The following is a 25,477-nucleotide window of genomic DNA, read 5'->3' as shown; positions in this document are numbered from 1 at the left end:
GAGCTGAAACTGAGAGTGTGATGCTCAACCAATTGAACCACTCAAGTGCCCCATAAGACCTCTTTTTTAAAGCTGTGGTAAAACAAACAAACAAACAAACAAACACCCAAAACATTAAATTTATTATCTTAAGAAATTTTTAAGTTCGGTAGTATTAAGTATATTCATAATGTTGTTCAACAGATATCTGGAACTTTGCTATCTTGCGACACTGCGACTCTGTACCCACTAAACATGAATTCTGCTTCCTCTTTACCCCCAGCTCTTGGCAACCACCTTTCCACTTTTGTTTTTATAATTTTGACTGATATGTCATGTGAGTGGAATTATGCAGTATTTGTCCTTTTGTGACTGGCTTATTTCACTTAATGTGATGTCCTCAAGGTTCATCCATGTTGTAGGTTTCCTTCTTTTTTTTTTCTTAATGTTTATTTATTTTGAGAGAGAGAGAGAGAGAGAGAGAGAGAGCAAGTGGGGGAGGGGCAGAGAGAGAGAGAATCCCAAGCAGGCTGTGCACTATTAGTGTGGAGCCCAACGTGGGGCTCAGACTCATGAACTGAACTGTGAGATCATGACCTGAGCTGAAATCAAGAGTCCAACACTTAACTGACTGAGCCATCCAGGTGCCCCAGGACAGTTTTCATTCTTTGAAAGTTGCATACTATTCCATTGTATGCCTATACCATATTTTGGTTGTCTTTTCCTCTGTTGATGGACATTTGGTTATTTCCACCTCTTGGCTATTTAGAATAATGCTGTAAACATGGGGTACACGGATATTTCTTTAAGATGCTGCTTTGAGTTCTTTTGTATATGTACCCAGAAGTGGGATCAACGGATTATATTGTAGTTCTATTTTTAATTTTTTGAGGAATCTTCATATTGTTTTCCATAATGGCTGCACCACTTTACATTCCCACCAACAGTGCACAAGAGTTCCATTTTCTTCACATCCTCATTATTGTTATTTTATGTTATTTTTAATAGTTTTAGTTTGAGTGTTTTTATCATGAAAGGATATTGAATTTTGCTAAATACTTTCTCTGCATCACTGGAGATGATCATGTGATTTTTGCACTTAATTTTAAACAAATGATTGCATTTCATTTGTTGAACCATTATTACATTACAGGTGTAAATTCCACTTGTTCATGGTGTATAATTCTTTTAATGTGCTGTGAATTTGGTTTGCTAGTATTTTGTTGAGGATTTTTGTATCAGTATTTAAGGATATTGGTCTGTAGTGTTCATGCTGTATCTTTATGTGGTTTTGGTTCATAGTAATGCTGGCCTTTCAGAATAAATTTGGAAGTACTCTTTACTCTTTAGTTTTTTGGAAGAGTTTGAGGAGTGTTGGTGTTAATTCTTCCTTAGATGTTTGATAGAATTCTCCAGTGAAGCCCTTTAGTCCTGGGCTTTTCTTTGTTGAGAGATTTTTTATTACACCTTCAATCTCCTTAGTATTTACACATCTACTGAGAATATTTATTGTTTCAGGATTCAATCTTGATAGATTGTGTATTTCTAAGAATTTAACCATTTCTTCTACATTCTCTGATTTGTTGGTGTATAATTATTCATAGTATTTTCCTATAATTGTTTTTATTTCTGTGAGCATGAGTTTTGATGTCCCCTCTTTCATTTCTAATATTGGTTGTTTGAGTCTTCTCTCTCTCTCCCTATCCCTCCCTCTCTCTCTTTCTCTCTCTCTCTTTTAAGTCTAGCTTTGTTTGTCTAGGGTTTATTAATTTTGTTGGTCTTTTCAAAAAACAAACTTTGGGTTTTTGTCTTGGTCTGTTTAGGCTGCTACAAATACCACAGACCAGGTAGCTTATAAACAACAAATTTGTTTCTCATAGTTCTGGAAGCTTGGAAGTCCAAGATCAAGGTGCCAGAATGGTCACATTCAGGTGAAAGCTTGCTTTCTTTTTCATAGTGAGCACCTTTGTGTGTCCTAAAATGGAGGATGGGATCTGAAGCAGACACAGAGCCTGATGTGGGTCTCGAACTGTGAGATTGTGACCTGAGCCTGATTCTGATTATCCTTTGATAATGTTTTGATTACCATTTCAATATTGTTACTACTAATTGGTCTGTTCAGATTTTCTATATGGGAAGTGATAGTTTTTAAAAAAGAGTTCCTTAACATGGTTTACAAAGCTTTTTTAAAATTTGACTTTGCTTACCTCTACATCCTGTTCACTTTTTCTTTATTCATACTGAATTATTTTAGTTCTTCATACATGACATTTCATTCATACTGAATTAACTTTGTTCCATCAAATTCGCCATGCATAATCCTTCTCACCTCTGTTTCCAGATATCTGCATATGCCATACATATAGATGATTTTTAAAGAAGGCAAAACAAAACAAGAACACATTTCATTATGGCAATGTGGAAGTCAGATAGAGTAGAAAACTAAAACCTCATAAGTGAAGTCAAAATACAATTGAAAATATTTGAAACCTAAACAAAAGCAAGTTTACCTTGTATATAGATAAGAAAAAGACCAAAAAACTTGAAGAGAAATGAACAAAGGAAATGAATAGATGGTCTAGTTTCATAATGATGTTAAAAGATACTCAGTTTCACTCAGAGTAAGAGAAATACAAATTAAATCTATTCTGAGTGACACGTTTTCAGCTAACATATTGACTGAAATCCAGATATGTAGTTAAATACTTTGTTGGTGAAATTGTGGGGGAAGAGTCTCTCTCATGTATTAGTGGCAGGATAATAAATTGGTGCAAGCTCCCTGGAGGGCAGTTTGCTAGTATCTATCACTATACGTATATATTTATATAACATACAGTTATAGTAGATAAAATGTAAAATGTAATCAATAACCTTAATAATTGCTATGTAGTTGTTACTATAGTGATTATATTGTATTATTTGTTATCAAATATGATTATGCTTATAGTACATATACTTCTTCAATACATATGCTTCTATATTTTTGTGTGTGTGTATGTATGTGTATATGTATTCTCTGGATCTTGGAGTTTCACTTCTGGGAATTTATCCTACAGATGCACTGGAACATGTGTGAACTGACTTATGTATACATTTATCCAGTGCAGTGTTGTTTATAATAGCAAAAGGAAACCTAGATATTCATAAAAAAGTGATTTGTAAGAGATGCTACATCTTTGCAATAGTGTAGGATGTAAATGTAAAAAAGAATGAATGGGGATGCTTTCTATGTACTTGTGTTGTAGATTCTCCAATATAGGCTACATGTTGTTAAATGAAAACAGCAAAGTTATAACAGTGTGGGTAGAAAGAGTGTGTATAAAATGCTATCTTATGTGTTAAAAAGGGTGAGAAGTAAAAATATATATTCATATTTGTATAAAGATTACATAACAAGCTAATAAAAGTAGTCATTTGAGGTGTTCTGGGAAGATTAGGAATAGGGATTGAAACGAGACTATTTGCCTTATGTTTTTTATATTGTTTTATTTTTGAACTATCTGAATAGATTACCTCTTAAAAATGAAGTTAAAAATTTTGTAAAAAGTCTTAAAATATTTCTCTCTCTCTTTTTTTCATCAGTAAGCTAAAAAAGCTGAGTGAAGACAGTCTGACTAAGCAGCCTGAAGAAGTTTTTGATGTATTAGAGAAACTTGGAGAAGGGTAAGTACAAAAAATATGAAAGTAGCATTAGGTAATGACAGAAAATTATAAATTACTATATAATATTAATCTTTCACTAGAGTATATTTTATTGAATAGAAGTAGTGTAGAGAGAACACACTTCAACATAATAAAGGCCATGTATGACACGCCCACGGCATACATCATACTCAGTGGGGAAAAACGAAAAGCTTTTCTTCTAAGATCAGGTGCAAGACATGGATGAACACTCTCACCACTTTTATTTAACACAGTACAGGAAGTCCTAGCGAGAGCAATTAGGAAAGAAAGAGAAATAAAAATATCCAAATGAAATAGGAAGAGATAAAATTGTTTCTATTTGCAGATGACATGATATTATATAGAAAAACTCAGAGTCCACCCAAAATTTGTTAGAATTAATAAAATGATTATAAATGAATTATAATTATATCAGAAGGAAGGAAACGCCTAGGAAAAATTTAACCAAGGAGGTGAAAGATCTGTTTATTGAAAGCTGTAATACATTGATGAAAGAAATTGAAGACAAAAAGATATTTTGTGCTCATAGATCGGGAGAATTCATATTGTTAAAATGCAATCCACAGATTCATTGCAGTCCCTAACAAAATACCAGCGGTATTTTTCACAGAAATAGAACAAACTGTTGTACAATTTGTTTGGAACTACAGAAAACCCTGAATAGCTAAAGCAATTATGAGAATAAAGAATTAATCTGGAGGCATCATGCTCCCTGATTTCAAACAATATTACAAAACTGTTGTAATCAGGGGTGCCTTGGTGGCTCTGTTGTTTAAGTGTCCAACTTCGGCTCAGGCCGTGATCTCATGGATTGTGAGTTTGAGCCCTGCATCAGGCTGTCTGCTGTCAGCACAGAGCTTGCTTTGGATCCTCTGTGCCCCTCTCTCTGCCTCTCCCCTGCTTGCATGCTCTGTCTCTCTCAAATAAACATTAAAAAAAAACCTGTAGTAATAAAAATATTATGGTATTGGTATAAAAACAGTTACATAGTTTAATGAAGCAATATAGAGAACTCAGAAACAAACCCGTGCATATATAATCAGTTAATTTATAACAAAGGAGCCAAGAATATACAATGGGCAAAGGAGAATTTCTTTAATAAATGATGTTGGAAAACTGGACACCCACATGCAAAAGAATGAAACTGGGCTTCTGTCTTATACTCAAAAATCAACTCAAAATGGATTAAAGACTTGAATGTAAAACCTGAAATTTAAAGTCCTAGAAGAAAACATGGGCAGTAAACTCCTTGACGTTGGTCTTGACATGACATTTTGGATTTGACACCCAAAGAAAAGGTAACAGAGGCAAAAATGAAACAAGTAAGTGGGACTATGTTAAACTAAAAAATGTCTGCAGTGGAAGGAAACCATTAATAAAATGAAAAAGCAACCTGTAGAATTGGAGAAAATATTTGCAAGTAATATATCTGATAAGGGGTTAATATCCAAAACATATAAAGAACTCATACATCTTAATAGCAAAAAACCCAAACATTTTAATTAAAAAATGGATAGAGGGATCTGAATAGATGTTTTTCCAAAGAAGACATCCAGATGGTCAGCAGGTGCAAGAAAAGATGCTCAACATCATTAATCATCAGGGAAATGTAAATCATAACCACAATGAGCTATCACCTCACACTTGTTAAAATGGCTCTTACCAAAAAGACAAGAAATAACAAGTATTGGTGAGAATGTGGGGAACAGGGAACTGCTGTGCCCTGTTGGTGGGAAGGAACATTGGTGCAGCCACTATAGAAAACAATATAGACGTTCTTCAAAATATTAAAAATAGAACTACCGTATGATCCAGCAGTCTCTCTTCTGGGTATATGTATGTGAAGGAAGCAAAATCATCATCTTGAAGAGATACCTGCATCTTCATGTTCAATGCACCATTATTTACAACAGCCAAGACATAGAAACAATGTAAGTGTCCCATTGATGGTTGTATGGGTAAAGAAAATATGGTATATACAGATGGGTAAAGAAAATGTGGTATATATGGATGGTCCCAATTTATCTGGTTTGACTTATGATGGTGCAAAAGTGATATGCATTCAGTAGAAACCATATATCAAATTTTGAATTTTGATCTTTTCCTGGGCTAATGATATGTAGTATCATAACCTTTCTTATGTTGGTAGGCGGCAGAAGTAAGCCACAATTCTTATTCAGCCATGCAGTCGTGAAGGTAAACAATTAATACACTTACAACCATTTTGTACTCATACCACCATTCTGTTTTTTACTTACAGCGTAGTATTCAACAAATTACATGAGATATTCAACACTTTATTACAAAACGAGCTTTGTGTTAGATGATTTTGCCCAACTGTAGGTTAATGTAAGTGTTCTGAGCACATTTAGGATAGGTTAGGCTAAGCTGTGATGTCTGGTAGGTTAAACATATTAAATGCATTTTCGTCTTAAGATATTTTGAACTTACTATGGATTTATCAGGACATAGCTGCCGTATAAGTCAAGGAAGATTCATATATATATTATTTGGTCATAAAGAGGACATTATGCTAAGTGAAATAAGTCAGAGAGAGAGAAATACTGTATGATCTCACTTATATGTGGAATCTAAAAAGCCAAGCTCATAGAAACAGAGAACAAATTGGTGGTTTCCAGAGAGAGGATAACGGGGAGTGGGAGAAATGGGTGAAGGGAGTCAAAAGGTACAAACTTCTAGTTATAAGATAAATAAGTTCCAAGGATGTACATATATAGCATGGTGATTAGTTAACAATGCTATATTAAAGATTTCAGTGTTGCTAAGAGAGTAGATCTTAAAAGTTCTCATCATAAGAAAAAACTTTTTTCTGACTCTGTGAGCTGTTAGGTGTCACCTAAACTTGTAATCATTTTGTAGTATATACATACATTAAAGCATTATGTTGTACACCTTAAACTACTACAATATTATATATGTCAGATATATCTCAATAAAAGTGGAAAGGAAAAAATAGTAGTAGTAATTAAAATTAATATACTTTGTAGCAGTCAATATGAATTTGAAAATACTGGATTGTGCTGAATCTAGTAATTGTGTTTTTCAGAGAAGTAGGACACACACACACACACACACACACACACACACACACACGTATACACACACACACACACACACACACACATATATATATATACATATATATATATATATATATATATGTATATATATATGGATAAGAGAGGCAAGAAGTGTGCCATAAAGTGACTCACAAGGTTTGTTAATTTGTTCTGTCTGGTGTTCTTATTAATAAGCTTGAAAGATTTTGACTTTGTTAGGCAAGTGAACATAAGACCATCTTTCAGGATGTTGGGACTCATTTTACTTGGGGAAAAATGAGTAATAGATTGTAAATAGAGTGTCTCATTGAGACAGAGGAATAGTTAATATGATTTAAAATAACAGTAGAGAAATGTTTCAATTTTAGCACATAGGGACATTTAATGAAATGGCAGAGTATAAAAGAACTTTCAAAATGATGAAAGGCATAAAACAATTAAAATGGTGTAAACCAGTGAGAGCGAGGAAAAGGAAATAGAGGAAACAAAAATGTAAAATAATAAGCTAAATGTAAGTTGGAAGGAATAAAATGAAATATATTTTTCACTAAATGTCAGTTATCCCATTAAAAGACAAACTAGTAGGGTCAATTAAAATGCAAAAATCTAGGAATATGCTATTTATAAGAGGCCTGTAGGGTAGAAATATAGGGATAGTTCCTATTAGAGATGCCGATAAGAAAGAGATAATCCTACAAATAAAAATAAAAAGAAATAGGAGTGGCAATATTTTTATCAGGTAAATTAGTTAAAGTTAAAATATCTCAAGTGAATAAAGAGGGGTTAATATCCAAATAAAGAATAATGAGGGACTTAAGGTAGTGGCATATAAGACAATTTATATGAAACGTATATGTGTCAGTCACTGTGACAGTTAAATTTGTGAAGGAAAGCTGTTAGAAATGTCAGGGGAGTCTCATAAAAGTATATTCAGATGGGAGATTTTCATAAATCTCTTTAAGAATTGGACAAGAGTAATAGAAAAAAAGACATAGAGGATCTAAATATTGTAATCAATGAACTTGATTATATTTATAAATATACAGTGTATATCTGCGCTTGTATTACAACATATATTTTGGCATTCCTCCTTTTTTGGTATGTTCATAAAGCATTGATTAAAAAACTAACACATTTTGAAAAAGATTTTTTTTTATTTTTTTAATTTTTTTTTTTAATGTTTATTTTTGAGACAGAGAGAGACAGAGCATGAACAGGGAGGGTAACTAAGGGTAATAATTTAAATAATTGTTTTGCCACTGAATGCCATAGACTGTCAATATTCTATTTGTACTTGCATTGAAGTCATTACTGTCTTCAGATCTAAGAAAGAACTAATTCAAGCTTCTTTAAGATCTTTCCCTTGGAACCACTTCCTATGCCAAAAACTATTGGTAGCAGGGTTTGATCAGGAAAAGAAAAGCTCCTTGATGTACTCTGGTTATAGAGAGTTTATTATAAAATTAGGAGCTCAAATGACTTGTTGAAGGGCCGCAGATACAGAGGTCATCAAATCTGCTAATGAAGGTCAGAGAAGCCAACACTAAACATCTCTGCCTGAAACACTGAAATGAGTGTTTCTTAAAAGCTCACTGGGAATCTACTGGAATCCTTAAGAATCTTTGAGAAGCTCCCGCCAACTCTCTTATTCTGTAGCAACATGTATTGGTCATCAAAAACTCAGCAGGAAGCCACTGTATATGTCGTATTTGTCAGTGCATCTGCTCCAACTACATCTGGAGAATGATGGTTTCTCCTCAACTTTTTGCCGTTCAGATTTCGTGCATATTCTTCTCATTGTCAGACTCTTAACTAGGTTCCATTCAAGGAAAGGAATTCTGGGAAATGTGGTTCCCAGCTTCTCTTTTGCAGTAATGAGACTTTAGAAGAGAGTGATGGTGTTCATTCGCAGTAGATAACCCATCACTGAATTCTGTATTGGCTTTTGAGGGAATATATATATATATATATGCACACATGCATGTTTATATACATATATATGTATACGTACATATATGATGTTTAAGGGGGGAGGTATACGTGTGTGTGTGTGTGTGTGTGTGTGTGTGTGTGTGTGTGTATTTTTACGTGCATAAATTAGGACTACATACACACAAAGGTGTCTTTGAATATCAAATTAAAGAAATTATTTTGGAAAGCTTAAAGAAACAGAGGATGGGATAAAATTCATGTTATTAGGGTAGCTGGTTTATCACTTATTTTTCACTTATTTTAAAAGATTATAAATTTGAAAGTGATTCTGCATAGCTTTCTAATACTAGGAAACGTGCCATGTCTTTCAATGACTTGCTCTTCTTTCTCCTCTGCAGAAATGATTCAGTGGGAAGAGTATGGTCTTTGGAATCATTATATGTTTAAATTCTTTGTTAAATTATATGTTTAAATTCAGCATCTGAGTCTCTGTTCCCTCATTTATAAAATGGTGGTGGTAGTATTTTACCTCACAGTTGAGAGGGTTGAATTCGATAATGCATGTAAAACACTAATCCTAGTACCTGGCTTACTGTAAGAAAAGAAAGTGGTAGCAATGTTTACTTTGTCTTCTAATTCATACCAGAGTACACATGGCTTCCCTCTCTCGTTGTTTTGCACTTTAAAACACATAAATATTTAATTGGCAAAGTTTCAAGGGTTGTAGCAGAGATGATTTTTGGGCAGGGGGCCATTAGATCCTATTACTCCTTTGATTTACCTGTAAGTGTGTGGTCTTGCTCTTGAGGAGGAGGAGGAGCATTTGAGGAGACCTTGGATGTATGACAAAGGGAAAACCAGATTCCTTGCTTCTCTAACTTTGGTGATAATGTAGTCCTCAGCTGAGGGTTTCATTTTGCTTTTATTCGGTCTGAACAGGCATGGGGCTTTCATATTTTGGGGATGATTATGCTTAAGGTGAGATAGGCCTTTTCCCCTAACTTGAGACTTTGGCTGTTTTTGTTCTATATTTCATTCTTTTAATTTTCATTTATATCTTCTTAATGCTGCATTTGTTTGAGTTGACAAACCGTAAGTCTACTTCTTTCATTCATAAGGAAAAAAGCAAATCTTTATATATGAACTTGATGATTTTGGTAGATTTTAAGTATATAATTGAAGCATTAAAGCTAAGGTATAATTCACTTTTCTTATTTGTTTACTTTGAGTTATCACCATTAAATAGTGTTTTAAACCAGAAAAAACTACATGCAAAAACTCACTCATAGTAGACTTTTTCTCTAATACCTATGATGTTTGAAAGGAAAAAAATAAACGTCTTGGTTTCTTTTAGGTCTTACGGAAGTGTATTTAAAGCAATACATAAGGAATCTGGTCAGGTTGTGGCAATTAAACAAGTACCTGTTGAGTCGGATCTTCAGGAAATAATCAAAGAAATTTCCATAATGCAACAATGTGACAGGTATGAAGAGATTTTATTTCTTTATTTACCTTCATTCTGATGAGTTTTGCTAATAATATGTAAGAAAATGTATTCTTTGGACATCTGGTTAGCTTTCTGACTTTCCATCTGAAGTGAGACTAATCCTTCAAGGAAGATAAGGATAGTTTTGTGGTGTTGTCTTTAGGACTTACAGTTCTAAGGGGGAAATAATCTTATAAAGCAACATATGGTGGCAGAAAATACTTAAGCCATTTTCTTATTTTCAGGGCAAATTATGGGTGAAAATTATTTTTTAATGTGAAGGGGGATCATTTAACAGTCTTTTTTATATAATTGTTTTTACTTATTAAAAACAGCCATGTTTTATGTAACTCTAATTCATTCAACAAACATTTACTGAGCATTGCTGGTGGGCCAGCTGCTACTATGCCAGAGTCCAGGAATACCAAAAGAACTAAACTATTGCTTTTCTTCTTGAGGGGCTAGTGATCTAGTTGGGAAGACAGATACATAAATAGCTATATAATACAGCACAGTCCCTTTACTCCCTGGTGCATGGGGTGATGTGAGAGCAAGGAGGCAGGGTACCTTAACTCCCAGCCAGCAGTTACGAAGTCTGGCATGCTGAGGAAGAGTTAATTAAAATTGTGGAGAAATGGAGGGATGAGAGAGAGTAAAGAGAATTATAGGTAGACAGGTGAAAATCAGCTCACTGGTATGTGCTGTTCTGACAAGGTTTAGAATTACCGGAGTGGAAGGCATGAGACAGAGATTGGTGTGAAATGGGATAGGGAAATGGAGCTGACCTTGAAGTGTCTTATGTGCCCTGTTAAGTAGTTTGGTCAGAAACGCAGAGTTCATGAATTAGGACTATGTTTAGCCTATAGTTACTTAGTTAAAGAGGGATTTCATTACTCTCCCTTTACAGTGGTCTCCAGGTAGGGTTGGTATAGCAGCATAAAGTAACCACAGTCTCAGACTCAGACTTTTTTTCTTATACTGTGCTATCCTTATTACGTGGCTTGTGTCCTCATGCTTATTATCTTGTGGTTCGAAGAGGGCTGCTGTTGCTCCAGCCTTATGTTTATGTTCCAGTAGAAGAAAAAAGGGAAAAGGCAGGAAAGAGCTTTCCCAGAAACCCTCAACTTATGTTTTAATCATCAAAATTGATTGAGCCACATGGTATATTACAGCTGATGACTCAGGAGAATCTGGACACATTGTCGCCTCTAATCCGATCAGGGCCCAATATATTAGTAAAAGGTCTATGAAAAACTTTCTCTTCCAAAAGTGTATAAGGTCCATATATTATAAGCCCTTTGGCTAATGAGGTGACTGAATAATCATAGAAGAACTTTGTTGCTTGAGTCTGTTCAGTTTTGCTTTTCTTTATTGTGTACTACATATTTAGATTATATATTTTCCATAAAGGCTGTATGACTGGAAATTCAAGTGGTTATAGAAAAAAATACATTCCTCAGCTCCCAGATCAAAATATGTAATTCAAAGTTTTCCCACACCTTACTATTAATCTGGTAATTTGATAAGAATATGGTTACCACAGTTTGTTGTAGAAAAGAAAGATTGAGCATAGAATAGTGTTGGGCCCATCAGGGGCTTAATACTTGCATGTTGCTATTACTACTTTATTCTTATGATTAAGTGTAGTTTAGGGACTGCTGTTGTCCTTTAGAGATTTTAACTTGAATGTGCTCTGGGAAAGGCAGGGTTGCAAATATTACCTATCATACACATCTTCCTCTAATCTTTGTACATCTTAGGACCAATCAGCTCTTGCTCACATTTCTTTCTCAGCTACCTGTTTGTTTCTTTTGCTTTCAGTTTTCACTCTTCCAACCCATTTTCTACCCTAAAACTGGAGTGATCTTTCTAAAATGCAAATCTAATTAAGCCATTCCTTGTTTAAAACCTTAAATGCTTTCCCATGCCTGGATAGATCCAACCTCCTAAGCATGGCATATAAAGTCCTTTATAATTGTGCCTGTGCTTCCAGTCTTCTGTCTTACCTGAGTTTCTCTTTTAAGCACACTTTTACTTGCATTCTCTGTCACCTGACTCTTAAATTCTGTGATTTTGGGAGTATGTCTTAGTAAGTGCCCTGGATCTTGCCACACAGTGGTTACTCAAATACGGGAATTACTGATTCTAGTCTGGGCGACTCAACTGGAGAATACCCAGAAGGAACTTTGCATTTAACATTCTTAGACCAAATTTTTAATTATTGCAGAGAAGCCTCTGCAGTTCCTGTTCTGTTAATGGCATCATCACCTACTTAGTCTCCCAAAGACAAAATTGAGAGTCATCTTTGTTTCTTTTTCTGATACTTCTGAGGGCACTATCTTATAGATTTTCCTTCTGAAATGTCTTCACTATCTTTATCCTTCTCTTCATTTCCTGAGAGGGACTCATATTACCACACGTTACAATGCCTAGCACTACTGTACTTTTTGTTGAGTGAATGTGAATGGATATGGTATGAATAAGGAATATGGAAGAGTGTTGTAGGTTGAGGGAACCCTAGGGAAATCTGGTCCTTTGTCATTATATATTTTAAACTACTCAGGAGAAAGAAGAGTAAAGAATAAAAGGGGAAAGAAATGTGAATAAAGTTCTAGAAATTTTGTACCACTTTATAGCAGAATGTCTTGTACATGGTAGGTATGTCTCAAATATTTGTTGACTGAAATATGGTGGAACAATTACTGGTAAAAAATAGTTCATGCCTTTTGGATTTTACTTTCAGATTCACTATTCACATGAAATAGTGAAGAATCAGAAAAATTAGTAGGTTAAAAGATCCTAAAAATACTAAAAGATAGGACAAGTAAAAAAAAAAAAAAAACCAGGAAATGACAGGGCAAGCATTACATTTTAGCTACTAATTACTAGTGTTAATTTAGATGTGGTATCAGGAAACTAACATACAAATGATTTGTAAGAGAACAGTACAAATTGAAAAATTCCCACTTAGAGAAAATGAGATTTGCATTTTTGAAATTAAAATAAGGTCTATTCAGCTATATGAACATTTGGCAAATTGTCTATAAAAAGAGACCAGAGGGTGTTTAAATTTTTTGTTCATTTTAGTGAATATTAAACATGTGTTTAATACTGCATTTTGGCATAAATATTTGAGGGAGCCCATCTACATTGTTTATTACAGAATCTTTTGTGTCTAGTCCAGTGCTTGGCACAGAGTAGACATTTAATAAATATTTGTTGAATATATAAATCATAGAATGTTAATGTTAGGCTAGATCTCTGTAGGGTCGATTAATTTAGAGTTTTGCAAATGTATTCTGCTCTAAGGAGGTGCGGGTGTTTTCCTCCAACAGTGAAGGATTGAGCAGAATGAGAAACTTCAGCCATTGCTTTTATCTTTTTTCTATATTGGGGCTCATTCTAAAATTTTATTTGAGGAAAAGACTCCTTGTGCTAAAGCATATTTTAGAACTTAAAAATTTTACATATACAGAAAATGGGACCTAGAGATTTTACATGAATTGTCCCAAATCACACAGCTAGTTAGTGACTGGGATGCCATAAGAACACACATTTGCTACTCTAGCCTGTGCTGAAGAAAGCAGGGTCTACAGAAAGATTCCAGCACTTCAGACTGAAGCACTCTCAAGGCATTGCTAGCGGTGGAGGCAGGAGCTGGTCAGTAATAGTTAGGAATACTGTGTGCTAGGTAATTTGGAGACAAGGGAACCACAGTTGATATGGCCCCTATATTCCTTGTCCTTACACTACTCATGGAACTTCTCCTGTGTAAACCAGGAGAAATGTGTTGTTACCACATGCATCAAGGCACACAATTATTCACTTATTTATGCACTCAACTAATATATATTGAGTACATACTGGTAAGGGGAGCCTTTATGCATTGCTCACAGGAGATACAACAATGAAGGAGTCTTAGACTTTAGAGGGACTTTCAGTTAGATGGGAGAGGCAGATGAATGGATAGACTGTTTTATACAGTGTGATAAGAAATGGGATGGGCTAATTACGGAAACTTTGTAGGTCGGAATACATATCCAACACCTCACCATTGGAGATTCAGGGAAAGCTACTCCAGGGAGGTCATACCCAAACTAAGTGATTTAGAATTACTTAGATTTGGGGGGGCAAAGAGGAGAGGCAATCCATGTGTTGGGAATAGCACATTTTTAGCTGGTCTGCTTAGAGGCTTCTACCAGAGTAGTCCCTCTCCTGCCTGTTCTATTTGCTGATGTTTCTGGGTAAAATTCCATTAAAGCACTGTTAGTGAGGGCCCTCCCCCCCCCCCCCCCCGCCCAAAAAAGTTTGAAAATCACCATACTGAAGGATTTGTGATGAATTTTGGCAATTTGTATTAGTTCATGTATATGTATATTCATTTTTGGCTGGGCCCAGAAATAAATTGCTGTGATTTAGATTTATATTGGAAACAGCTCAGTTTTCATAGGAGAGTATTCATATAGCCTTTGTAAAAACACTGTGTTACCCCTATTAAGTTTAGAGCACTGTTAAGATGGTAGAAGGATGTTAGTGAAACTTCTGTAATGAAAAATAGCCATTTCTGAGTATTTTAATTCTTACATGCTCATAATGGGAGGACTTTAGAAAATATTTGCAAAAGACTTATCTGTTAAGGTGTGTTATCAAAAAGGTACAAAGAATCCCTAAAACTTAACAAAAATATGAACAACCCAAGTAAAAAATGGGCAAAAGGCCTTCATAGATACCTTACCAGGAAAGATATGCAGATGGCAAATAAGCATATGGAAAGGTGTTTCCCATCATATGTCATTAGAGAAATGCAAATTAAAATGAGATACCACTACACACCTATTAAAATGACCCAAATCTGGAACACTGACAACACGAAATAGTGGTGAGGATGTGGAGCAAAAGGAACTTCCATTCATTGATGGTAGCAATGCAAAATGGTATAGCCAGTTTAGAAGTCAGTTTGGCCATTTTCTTACAAAACTAAGCCTACTTTTAGCTATATGATCCAGCAATCATACTCCTTAATATTTATCCAAAGGAGTTGGAAACTTACGTTCACATAAAAACCTGCACATGGATGTTTATTGCAGCTTTATTTATAATTAGCAAACACTTGGAAGCAACCAAGATGTCCTTCAGTAGGTGAATGCATAAATAAACTGTGTTACATCCAGGCAATGGAATATTTTTCAGCACTAAAAGGAAGTGATTTACTAAACTACGAAAAGACATAGAGAAAACTTAAATGCATATTACTAAGTGAAAGAAGCCAATTTGAAAAGGCTACATACTGTATGATTCTCACTTTATGACATTCTAGAAAAGACAAAACTAAGCAGGCAATAAAAAGATCAGTGGTTGCTAAGGGTTAGCAGCGTAGGAAGGGTGAATAGATGGAACACAGAGGATTTTTAGGGTAGTGAAACTACTATGTGAAAAGGAGACAGGAATGGAAAGAATATGGTCATTAGGCATGGGATGTGCCAAAAAAAAAAAAGTTGGGGAAGATGGTACATAGTTTCATTGGGCTGAAGGTGTTAAATAGGGGAAGGGACATACATGAACAGGACAGGAGAACGAAGCGGTGAGGAGGTGGCACGGGAGAGAGGAGTAGAATATGGCTTATGATTGTCACCCCAGTATTCAAGGCATCGTGTTTCACCTTGCTTCCTGGTGTATGCAGTAATTTGACTTGCGTCTTCCTTGTCCCTCCACCCAATAGAATTTTTAAAGGCATATTTAACTATTTAGCAGTGGCAAGACTACACAGAGTTACTGGATTCTTATAAGTCCTATAAACCCGTGCAGCATCCTTAGTCAAGGTTCTTAGGAATTATGGCTGAATTAAAATTTTGTGTGTTGCTTAAAATTAAATAGCGTAGAGCTGGTGTTTTGAAGGAAACTCTGCCTCCTCTAGCGTTTAAGAATCAATGTGTGGTTAAAAAACATGTTAAGAAATCTAAATAACTGTATAGTTTGTTACCTTGCTGGTTGAAATGAACAGTGACCCCTTTGACCCCTGACAGTCCTGCACAATGTAATCCTCTTTAAATTCTTGCATAAACTTCCTCAGGAGTTCTCCATTGCCTTGACTGCCTTTTTTAGTCACTGAAGTTTACTCCTTTGTCTCCCTAGCTCCTGCCATTAGGCCATCTATATTGTTTAGTAAACATTGATTATTTTAAAATGATACATAGGGGTGCCTGGGTGGATCAGTTGGTTAAGTGTTAGACTTCAGCTCAGGTCATGATCTCATGGTTCATAAGTTCAAGCCCTGAATCGGGCTCTGTGCTGACAGCTCAGAGCCTGGAGCCTGCTTCGGATTCTGTGTCTCCTTCTCTTTCTTCTCCAACCCCCCCTTCACGCTCTCTCTCTCTCTCTCAAAAATAAATGAATAAACTTAAAAAAAATAATAAAATGATACATGAATGAATGATGAATGAATTTAAATGAATGATGTCTATGTCAGTGGAAACAGACTGAGTTAGAAGTCACAGGTCTTGAACTCTTTGACCGTATTAGTACCTGTGTATATAATTTTTTAAAATCACAGCGTTAAATTATAATCTTTTAAAAATAATTTTATTAAAAAAATTTTTTTACTGTTTACTTTTGAGAGAGTGTGAGCAGGGGACAGGCAGAGAGAGAGGGAGACAGAGAATCCAAAGTAGGCCCTGCGCTGTCAGTGCAAAGCCCATCTCAGGGCTTGAACTCACAAACTCTGAGATCGTGACCTGAGCCAAATCAGATGCTCACCACACTGAGCCACCTAAATTTTAATCTTAATATGTCAGTCTTAAGCTTATGTTCAGTGTGCACAACATAGAAGAAAACCGGCTTACAGTCTCTTAGCTTGCCAGTCTATGTCATTATCAAATTGTGTTGAGTGTACCTTGACAATATCTCATGAATTTGTTTTCTTTGCTTTTTCTTTTACTCTCCCTTCAATTCACCAACATCTCTTTTTAAAAATGTAGGTTTTATTATTGTTTAGGTGTGGTGAGACCAATGGATCAGGAGATAAATTGTTACAGACCCCAAGAGGAGGGAGCCTGCCGTGCAAGAGTGGGTGAGAAGGGGAGAGGAAGCTTATACAGGGAAGCACCAGGGTCAGATAGGAGGCAGAAGGAGAACATGCAAAACATGGGCAAGAGCCTTTATTGTGATTCTGTGGGAAGGAATGGATGAGGTGGGGTAAAGAGGTCTAGGATTGGTTGGTTTGAATGATTTCAATGAGTAATGATTTCACTGGGTGTAGGGCAGTCCCTACTTGTTTGGTACATGACTCTGGGTTGATGAAATTAGGGGAATAGTGACCCTGGCGGTGGTTGAGGGTATGGACTCCAGATTGGTTTGATTGCATAGGAAAGGTATGCTCACAGGTACTATTCTAGGAATTAGCTAACCCTAAGAGGGACAGTGGAGGCCTTGTCAGCAGGTCCTTGTCAAAGCATCACAAATACAGAAAATAAGAAGATATGCTCATTATGATCTCATGCATACATAGATTAACATTATCTTCTAATTGGTCTACCTGTGTCTGTTTTGCTTTCCTGTAATCTAGCTTTCATGCAGAAGCCAGAGAAATCTTACAAAATATAAATTAGATCATGTTATTGCTGTGCTTAAAATTCCTTCTCAGATCTCTTGCATATCTAATAAAGCCCTTATCTTGGTTTTGAGGCTCTCCATTATGAGGCTTCTTTCTCCGTCTGCAACTACATTGTGTTAAATCTTATTCTTCATTCTATTCTAGGTACACTGATCTTTTGATCCCTGAGAATGATTTGCTCTTTTTCTCCTGAGGCCTTTGCACAGACAGTTCTTGGTGCCTGGATGTTCTTTATCTGGTTAACTTCCAGCCAACCTTTGAATCTTCCCTTAAATGTTATTCTTTTGGGGAGGCCTACATTAGGTCCCTTCTTTTAGCTTTTCTGTGATTATTCATTTGTTCACTTATTCAGTGCTTTTGTTTGTATTTGTATGTTTGTACCTGTAAAAAGAGAGATATTGAGGATAAAATGGAGAGCAAGCAAGATTGGCACCTAACCTCAAAGAGCTTCTTTTTTTCTGGGGGAGGCAGGTAAAAGTCCCAAGTTAAGGGACTACCATGGCATATGGGTTTTGTGCCATTCTTTCATATGAGCTAGAACAGTCTTTTTTTTTTAAATTTTTTTTTTTAACGTTTATTCATTTTTGAGAGACAGAGACAGAGTGTGAGTGGTGGAGGGGGCAGAGAGAGAGGGAGACACAGAATCCAAACCAGGCTCTGGGCTCTGAGCTGTCAGCACAGAGCCCGACACGGGGCTCAAACTCACAAACCATGAGATCATGATCTAAGCCGAAGTCGGACGCTTAACTGACTGAGCCACCCAGGTGCCCCTAGAAAGTTTTATTTGGAGAGATGATGAATGCAAAATATAGTCTCAGCCAGTTTATCTCATGGCAGCCCTCTTATTTTATTTTATTTTTTTAAGCACAGTTACTAATTACATTTATTTGTGGGCTGACTTCTCTAATACCAGTGTGTTTTCATGCTGGTATGTGCTCTCTGAGAGTCAGGGTTGAGTCTGTGTGGTTCACCACTGTGTATTGAATATCCGGCTTAAGCAGAGGGTCAATGAATGAATGTTGAATGAATGTTGAATGAATGTTAGAAACTATATTCGGGTATGTGTCCTTAATGTGACTGTTTAGCTCTATCTGCTTGAATACTTTTTTAGATTAAAATTATTGAGGCCATGTTTTATGGCATAGAACTGTTGGACCTTGATCCACCTACTTGATTATGTATTAGAGTGGACCACAAAGTATTTTTTGAGGAGCATTTTACCTTTCCCCAAAGCCATTTTCTTGACTTATCACTAAAGACAGAGTTGCTTTTTCAGGTAGCTGCCCAGGTTAGAATCCCTAATTTTTGTAAGGGCTGTCAGTCCTATCCTTAGGACTGCTAATTACTTAGTGCAGTGCAAGATAAAACATATGTTTTCTATGTGTCTTCCAGTGAACATAGTCTTGAATTCGTTGCCACTTAATACATCCAAAATTCTGAATGAGAAAATTAATATTTAAAGAAGTTCTTTGAAGGATATTCTTTTGGATTGAAGTTCAACTCTGAATCTATATCAGAGTCACCTATTGAGCTTTTAAAAGACCTGCTGAATTAGAACCCCTAAGGTGTGGGACCTGGGCCACAAGTGTTTCTGAGGCACAGCCAGGTGTAAGAGCAATACTCCCTATAAAGGTTTCTGCACAGGCACTCACACCCCAAAGAAGTGTATGTAGAGAAGCCTTTTTAATGTTTCCCGTAAGTTGAAGTTCTGGGTCTATAGATTAGTTTCATTTGTTTGTAAACAAGCATGTTTCTTTAGTGGTTCAGTGAACACTTAGGAACTCCTGATACTTACTTTCCATTCCCAATGCCTACCAAAGTTGAGTATGTCTGCAAATTTAAGGTGTGAGATGGGAAATAATGAGAGACATGGGTAGAAAGGTAGATGTTGAAATGTCTTGCATGTGATATGAAGCAGTTAAGACCTTTTCAGTAATGGAGAGCTATTGATTGGAAGTTTTTTTTTTTTTTTTTTTAAATGGGAGAGCAGTATGATCAGTTTATTTTACCTTTGTTTTAAAGGAAGGTAACCTTGTTAACTATATGGAACAAAGATTAGAATGGGGTAGAAAACTATGACAAGGAGACCAGTTAGGAAGCAAATCTGTGCAAGAGGTCATGACAAGCAGAAGGATAAACCCCAGGAATGAATTCTAGCTTTGTAGCTACCTTTTTAATTTAAGCCCTTAAGCTCCAACCAATCTGCTCTACTGTTGATTTGAAGACAGCTGAAATTGTAAAGGCTTTACTGAGAAGTCTTCCCTGACAGTCTTCTCCTGACCTCTTGTTTTGGTGGTCTCTTTATGTCGTCTTTTATAGTACTTTCCATTTATTTTTATTTTTTGCTAATTTGATTCATGTGTCTTATCTTCCATTTCTGCCACTTTTCATGATAGCTGCTACTAGATAGAAATATCTATTGAACAAGTTGTGCCCTAAACATGCCATTCTTGATTTTTCTATTTTGTGTCTTCACACATGGCCTTTCTTTTTTCTAGAATGTTCTTATCTCTCCTCTACCCATAATTTGAGGTTTTATCCTCTCATAGTTCAAATACCACCCTTTGTACAAGTTTTTTTCTGCTGGCTCTACCATGATCATTTGCTTATTTTAGCTCTTGTAGCATGTAAGCTGTATATGATTTAGCTTATACTACCTTGTATTTTTCATCTTTTTATGTATTCTGTGAATATGGATACTCTGCCTCTGACTTGGACAAGATGTTTTACGTATCAGTGTATATAGCTTGCCCTTAATAAATATTAGGTAAATATTAAAGAAATAAATTACTACTTGTCTCTTTCTAAGTCTTCCTAAAAACAGTTAGGTTATAAACATAGTTTATTCTGCTCTGAAAGGCATAAAACTTCAGTTTAAATTTTAAATTTTAAATTGTTAATTTTAATTATCTGCATTTAAAGCAAAAATAGTTGTGATTACTTATCTCTGGATTTTAAAGACCCAAATAAAAGAGAATTAAAAATAATTTTTTTTGGCCTTGTTGAATTATAGAATATTTTAAAGTTGAGTATTAATATTTGACTGAAGTTAGAGAGGGAGGGAGCCAAACCATAAGAGACTCTTAAAAACTGAGAATAAATTGAGGGTTGATGGTGGGTGGGAGGGAGTGGAAAGTGGGTGATGGGCATTGAGGAGGGCACCTGTTGGGATGAGCACTTGGGTGTTGTATGGAAACCAATTTGACAATGAATTTCATATAAAAAACACACATAATTAGACTGAAAAAAAGCCCATTTATTCATTAAAAAAATATTTGACTGAATGTGAACTCCCTTAAAGATTTATATTTAAAATGCTTTAGTTAAATATTTTCATTTGTTCCTTATGTTATACACTAAATCCTTTGCCAAAACAAAGCCTTGTTTTGTTGGGAATCACTCAGAGCATTTGGGCCTCCTCTGATTTGTAATCCTGTTAAATTTCATCCATGAGTTAAAGCCTAATTATGCACAGTTGGTAAACCCTACATATAGACAATTTGATGTACTATAGATGTTTACTCATTAAGTTTACTTATTGGAACATTATGAAATGTTGAAAATACTTTGTATTGGGATTAAGAAATAATTTTCTTTGGGAATTAACTAAGTTTAATGGTCTATATATTTTTCTTTAGCCCATATGTTGTAAAGTACTATGGCAGTTATTTTAAGAACACAGACCTCTGGATTGTTATGGAGTACTGTGGCGCTGGCTCTGTCTCAGACATAATTAGATTACGAAACAAGACAGTAAGTATTTTTAAACTGTTTTGCTAATCTCATTTCTAAAGATTCATACTTTAGGATCTGACTAGGTAGTATTTTGTTACAAAGAAAATGTCAGTGTGAAAAAAGAAAGACTTTACAGTGTAAAAAGATCTAGTATGAGTTGTGAGAACCAGCTATATATCTCTGTATGGCAGATTTAAGAGTCATATGATTGTTTAATTTATTTGTTAGGAAATTTTTGGTAGGTCACTGAGAAAATCTACCATAGTATTCCACTTCTTCATTTGGAATCAGTGTATATATTCTTTATTAATATGTTTCAATAAGTTAAGGCTAGAATTTTATTTGAACTTCATAATATTCATAGTATTTAAGTTTTCTGTATTATAATCTATGGCTGGCAAACAATTGAAGTTTTATGTTTCTAAATTTTAAAAAATAATTGAAAGACGATTTTGTCTTTATTTTTTTAAATAGTGTCAGGATGTTTGAAAATGATAAAGCTAGCTCATAATTTTGTGTGTGTGTGTGTGTGTGTGTGTGTGTGTGTGTGTGTGTATGTGAGAATTCAGGTTAGTGGAATATGTTACTTAATAATAGCTTTTTATGGTTATGTTTTAACCCTACATGAAAGAGCTGTTAACAAAATTGTTTATGCTAGAAATGCATCTAGTTTACTTGAATAATTTATAAGGACAGAATTTATACCTGCTTATCTGTGCATGAGTAAGAATAATAATCAGTGAAATAATTTGTAATTCTGTAGAACGGTAACCTAATTATTATATGACATTATTGTATGTTGTCAGACATATTTCACTAAAATACATTCAGAAAAATACTTAATTACTTGAGTCAATTACTTGAGTCAGTTTGTGGTTGACCAGAATCATTTTAAAGTTTGATTGGGGAAGTACATTGTAAGTTTATCCTACTAATTTTTTTTTCTATTAGAGAAAATAAAGTAAATAGGATTTCTTTTAAAAGTAAAATAGAAATTAAAATAATCTCTGTTTTGACAGGATGGATTAAGTGCTTTGTGACATTCTAATTATATATTTTAGAATTTCTATGGTGCTTAACTAGTACTTATGTAAATCAGATGACTCTTGAGTCACAGAACAATGGTTTAATGGAAAATAATTATACGCCAGTTAGAGAAGTGTTTTAAGATCATTTCAGGGTTAAACCCAGTACTTTTGGTATTTAAAGTTACCAAGTATTAGAAATATAAAGTAAAAATGTGTGAAATGGAAAATCTGTTTTCTTGATTTTAAATGTTAATGTTACCATAGTGCATAGATAGGAAATATTTTATTCAAGTTGCCAGTCTTTCTTGTTGCCAATATCTTGTTGCCAATAAGTACAAACTGGGAAGGTATATACTATATATAGTCCTAAAGTATGTGTATGGATGAATCATAATCTTTGGGAATTCCTTCACCAGTTATCAAAGGAAAGACTTTACCCCATTTATATTTATAGTTTTTATTGTTCTTTATTCTTTTCTGCATTTCTCAGTTGCCTGAAGAACTTGTCCTTTAGTATGGTCTTTTATGTGGGTATGATGGTGATAAGTGAAAATGTTATTTCACTTCATTTTTTATATGGTATAATTGCTGGGTAAAGAATTCTAGGTTGAGGGGCACCTGGGTGGCTCAGTCCGGTTAAGCGTCCGACTTTGGCTCAGGTCCTGATCTCATGGTTCATGAGTTCGAGCCCCGCATCAGGCTCTGTGCTGACAGCTCGGAGCCTGGAGCCTGCTTCTGATTCTGTGTCTCCTTCTATCTCTGCCCCTCCCCAACTTGTGCTCTGTCTCTCTCTGTCTCTCAAAAATAAATAAATGTAAAAAAAAAAGTTTAAAAAGAATTCTAGGTTGGAAGTTTCTTTTAGTTTTTGATTTAAAAGGAAGACCACCTAAGTTAAAGATATCTCATTAGGGATGAAGTATTGCTGATTTTTAGTTATGGATTGCTATCTGGTTTTGATCAAATGTTTCCTTGAAAATTAAAGGCACAGGGAAAAACAAATCTGATTAAGTTATATGTCCTTTAAAAAACATTTAGGGATGCCTGGGTGGCTCAGTTGGTTAAGCATTCGGCTTTGGCTCAGGTCATGATGTCGCCATCCATGAGTTCGAGCCCCGCATTGGGCTCTGTGCTGACAGCTCAGAGCCTGGGGCCTGCTTCGGATTCTGTCCCTCTTTCTTTGCCCCTCTCCTGCTCGTGCTCTGTCTCTCTCTCTCTCTCTTTCTCTCTCTCTCTCTCTCTCTGTCTCTCAAAAATAAACACTAAAAAATAATAAAATAAAAAACTTTTAAGTTTAATCTGTTTAGCTTGAAGTAAACACTGTTTACTTAACCTCCCTCTTCTCTGTACAGTTTCATAACTTGTCACTTCTATTATGCACTTTAGAATATAAATGGTTCCAAGAATAAAAACTGGATTCATATTTGGTGTTTTTGTAAATGTTATTACCTCATCCTTTCCTCCACCTTTGAGTGCTTCCCTTATCCCCAGGCTTTGTCTACTGAATTTGCATCCATGAGGCACCAGCGCAGAGATCACCTCCTCTTTGAAACTTTTCCTGTTTTCCTGAGTAGTTTCTTATCTAATTAATTAATTAGGTGTTTACTATACATTCACACATGAAGAGCATGATAAATTCTAGTTGCCATTATTATTATAATCTTTACTATTATTATTACTTTTTTCATATTTTGACAGGTAGGTAGACTTTGCACCTTTTTATATGTGTATTGGCTCTTTTATTTCCTTTTTGTGCCATTTTGTCATTATGGTTGGCATTTTTCTTACCAGTTTTCGGGATTGCCTGGCAGTTTGCTAATAGTTATATGAGCACTTTACATATCAAAAAATTTTTTTTAAATTTTTATTTGGTTTTGAGAGACAGAGAGACAGAGTGCGAGTGGGGAAGGGGCAGAGAGAGAGGGACACTAAGAATCCGAAGCAGGCTTCAGGCTCCAAGTTGTCAGCACAGAGCCCGACACAGGGCTCGAACTCACAAACCACGAGATCATGACCTGAGCTGAAGTTGGATGCTTAACTGACTGAGCCACCCAGGTGCCCCCAGCACTTTACATATTTTAAAAAGTCAGAAAACCAATTATTTTATTGTCAGAATAGATCTTAAAGAAGAAGAAGCTTCAGAATATCTCTTTCAGAGATTTCATACCTTCACCTATTCTTTTTCTTTGGGAAATATCTAGGAAAAGATAAAGGCATAGAATTAAGTTTAGGAGTTAATTATATTCCAGTGATTGGGACTGAGCCTGAGCAGCAAGGGGTTGGGATTGTATCTATTTAAATGTTGCTGCTTAACATGGGGCAGATCACAGAGTTGGCATTTGAGCTGATAATAAATGACAACTGTAGTAATTAATGGTAGTAGTACTTGAGATAGGATGAAGGTGAAACGCTTCTATATTCCAATGGGTGATAAAAGTTTCTCTGAGTCTCCTGGTTGCATTATGAGTAAAAGTCACTGTTTAGTATTCATTGAATCTTTCAGCTTCTAAGTATTGGGGATCTATAAATATGTGTGAGTTAAATTCTTGATTTCTGTGCTCAGACTCACAAACACACGTCAAGTCCTAGTATGTATTTTAGTAATTGACTATTTTTCAAAGTAATTACATTGTTTTGAACCATGGTTTAAGTTTGCTGAAACTTACATGTAGATCGCCCTGCTATGGTATCCCATACTTAGAAATCACATTTAATTAGTCAGCCTTTAGTGTTTAGGAAAAGAATAGTTGTAGTTGCTTTCTCCTACTATAAGCCACTCAGGGACAGAAGTTTTAATGTATTTATTTGTTGTGTACTCGGAAAAGTTCTAAGAAAATGCCTAAGGTTATTCTCTCCCATTTTGACCCATTTTTTGATTTGACCACTTTAACTTAACCTAGTACTATGGATTTTAGTTTTGGCTCTTTCACAAACTAGTTTCAAGATC

General features: G+C 35.2%; 1 protein-coding gene across 2 annotated transcripts in view; it reads left to right on the top strand.

Annotated features, from left to right (window-relative positions):
- The window catches only part of STK3 (serine/threonine kinase 3), a 278,518-nt gene that overhangs the window by 30,840 nt on the left and 222,201 nt on the right, over positions 1-25,477 (top strand). For both annotated transcript variants that reach the window (XM_011291410.4, XM_023248602.2), the window contains exons 2-4: positions 3,562-3,642; positions 10,030-10,158; positions 21,409-21,523. In XM_011291410.4, coding sequence (XP_011289712.2) covers positions 3,562-3,642; positions 10,030-10,158; positions 21,409-21,523 — 325 coding nt within the window. The remainder of the gene's footprint in view (positions 1-3,561; positions 3,643-10,029; positions 10,159-21,408; positions 21,524-25,477) is intronic.

The sequence above is a fragment of the Felis catus genome, chromosome F2 (genome assembly GCF_018350175.1).
Source record: "Felis catus isolate Fca126 chromosome F2, F.catus_Fca126_mat1.0, whole genome shotgun sequence".
NCBI lineage: Eukaryota > Metazoa > Chordata > Mammalia > Carnivora > Felidae > Felis > Felis catus.
This window is presented reverse-complemented; position numbering and strand designations above follow the sequence as displayed.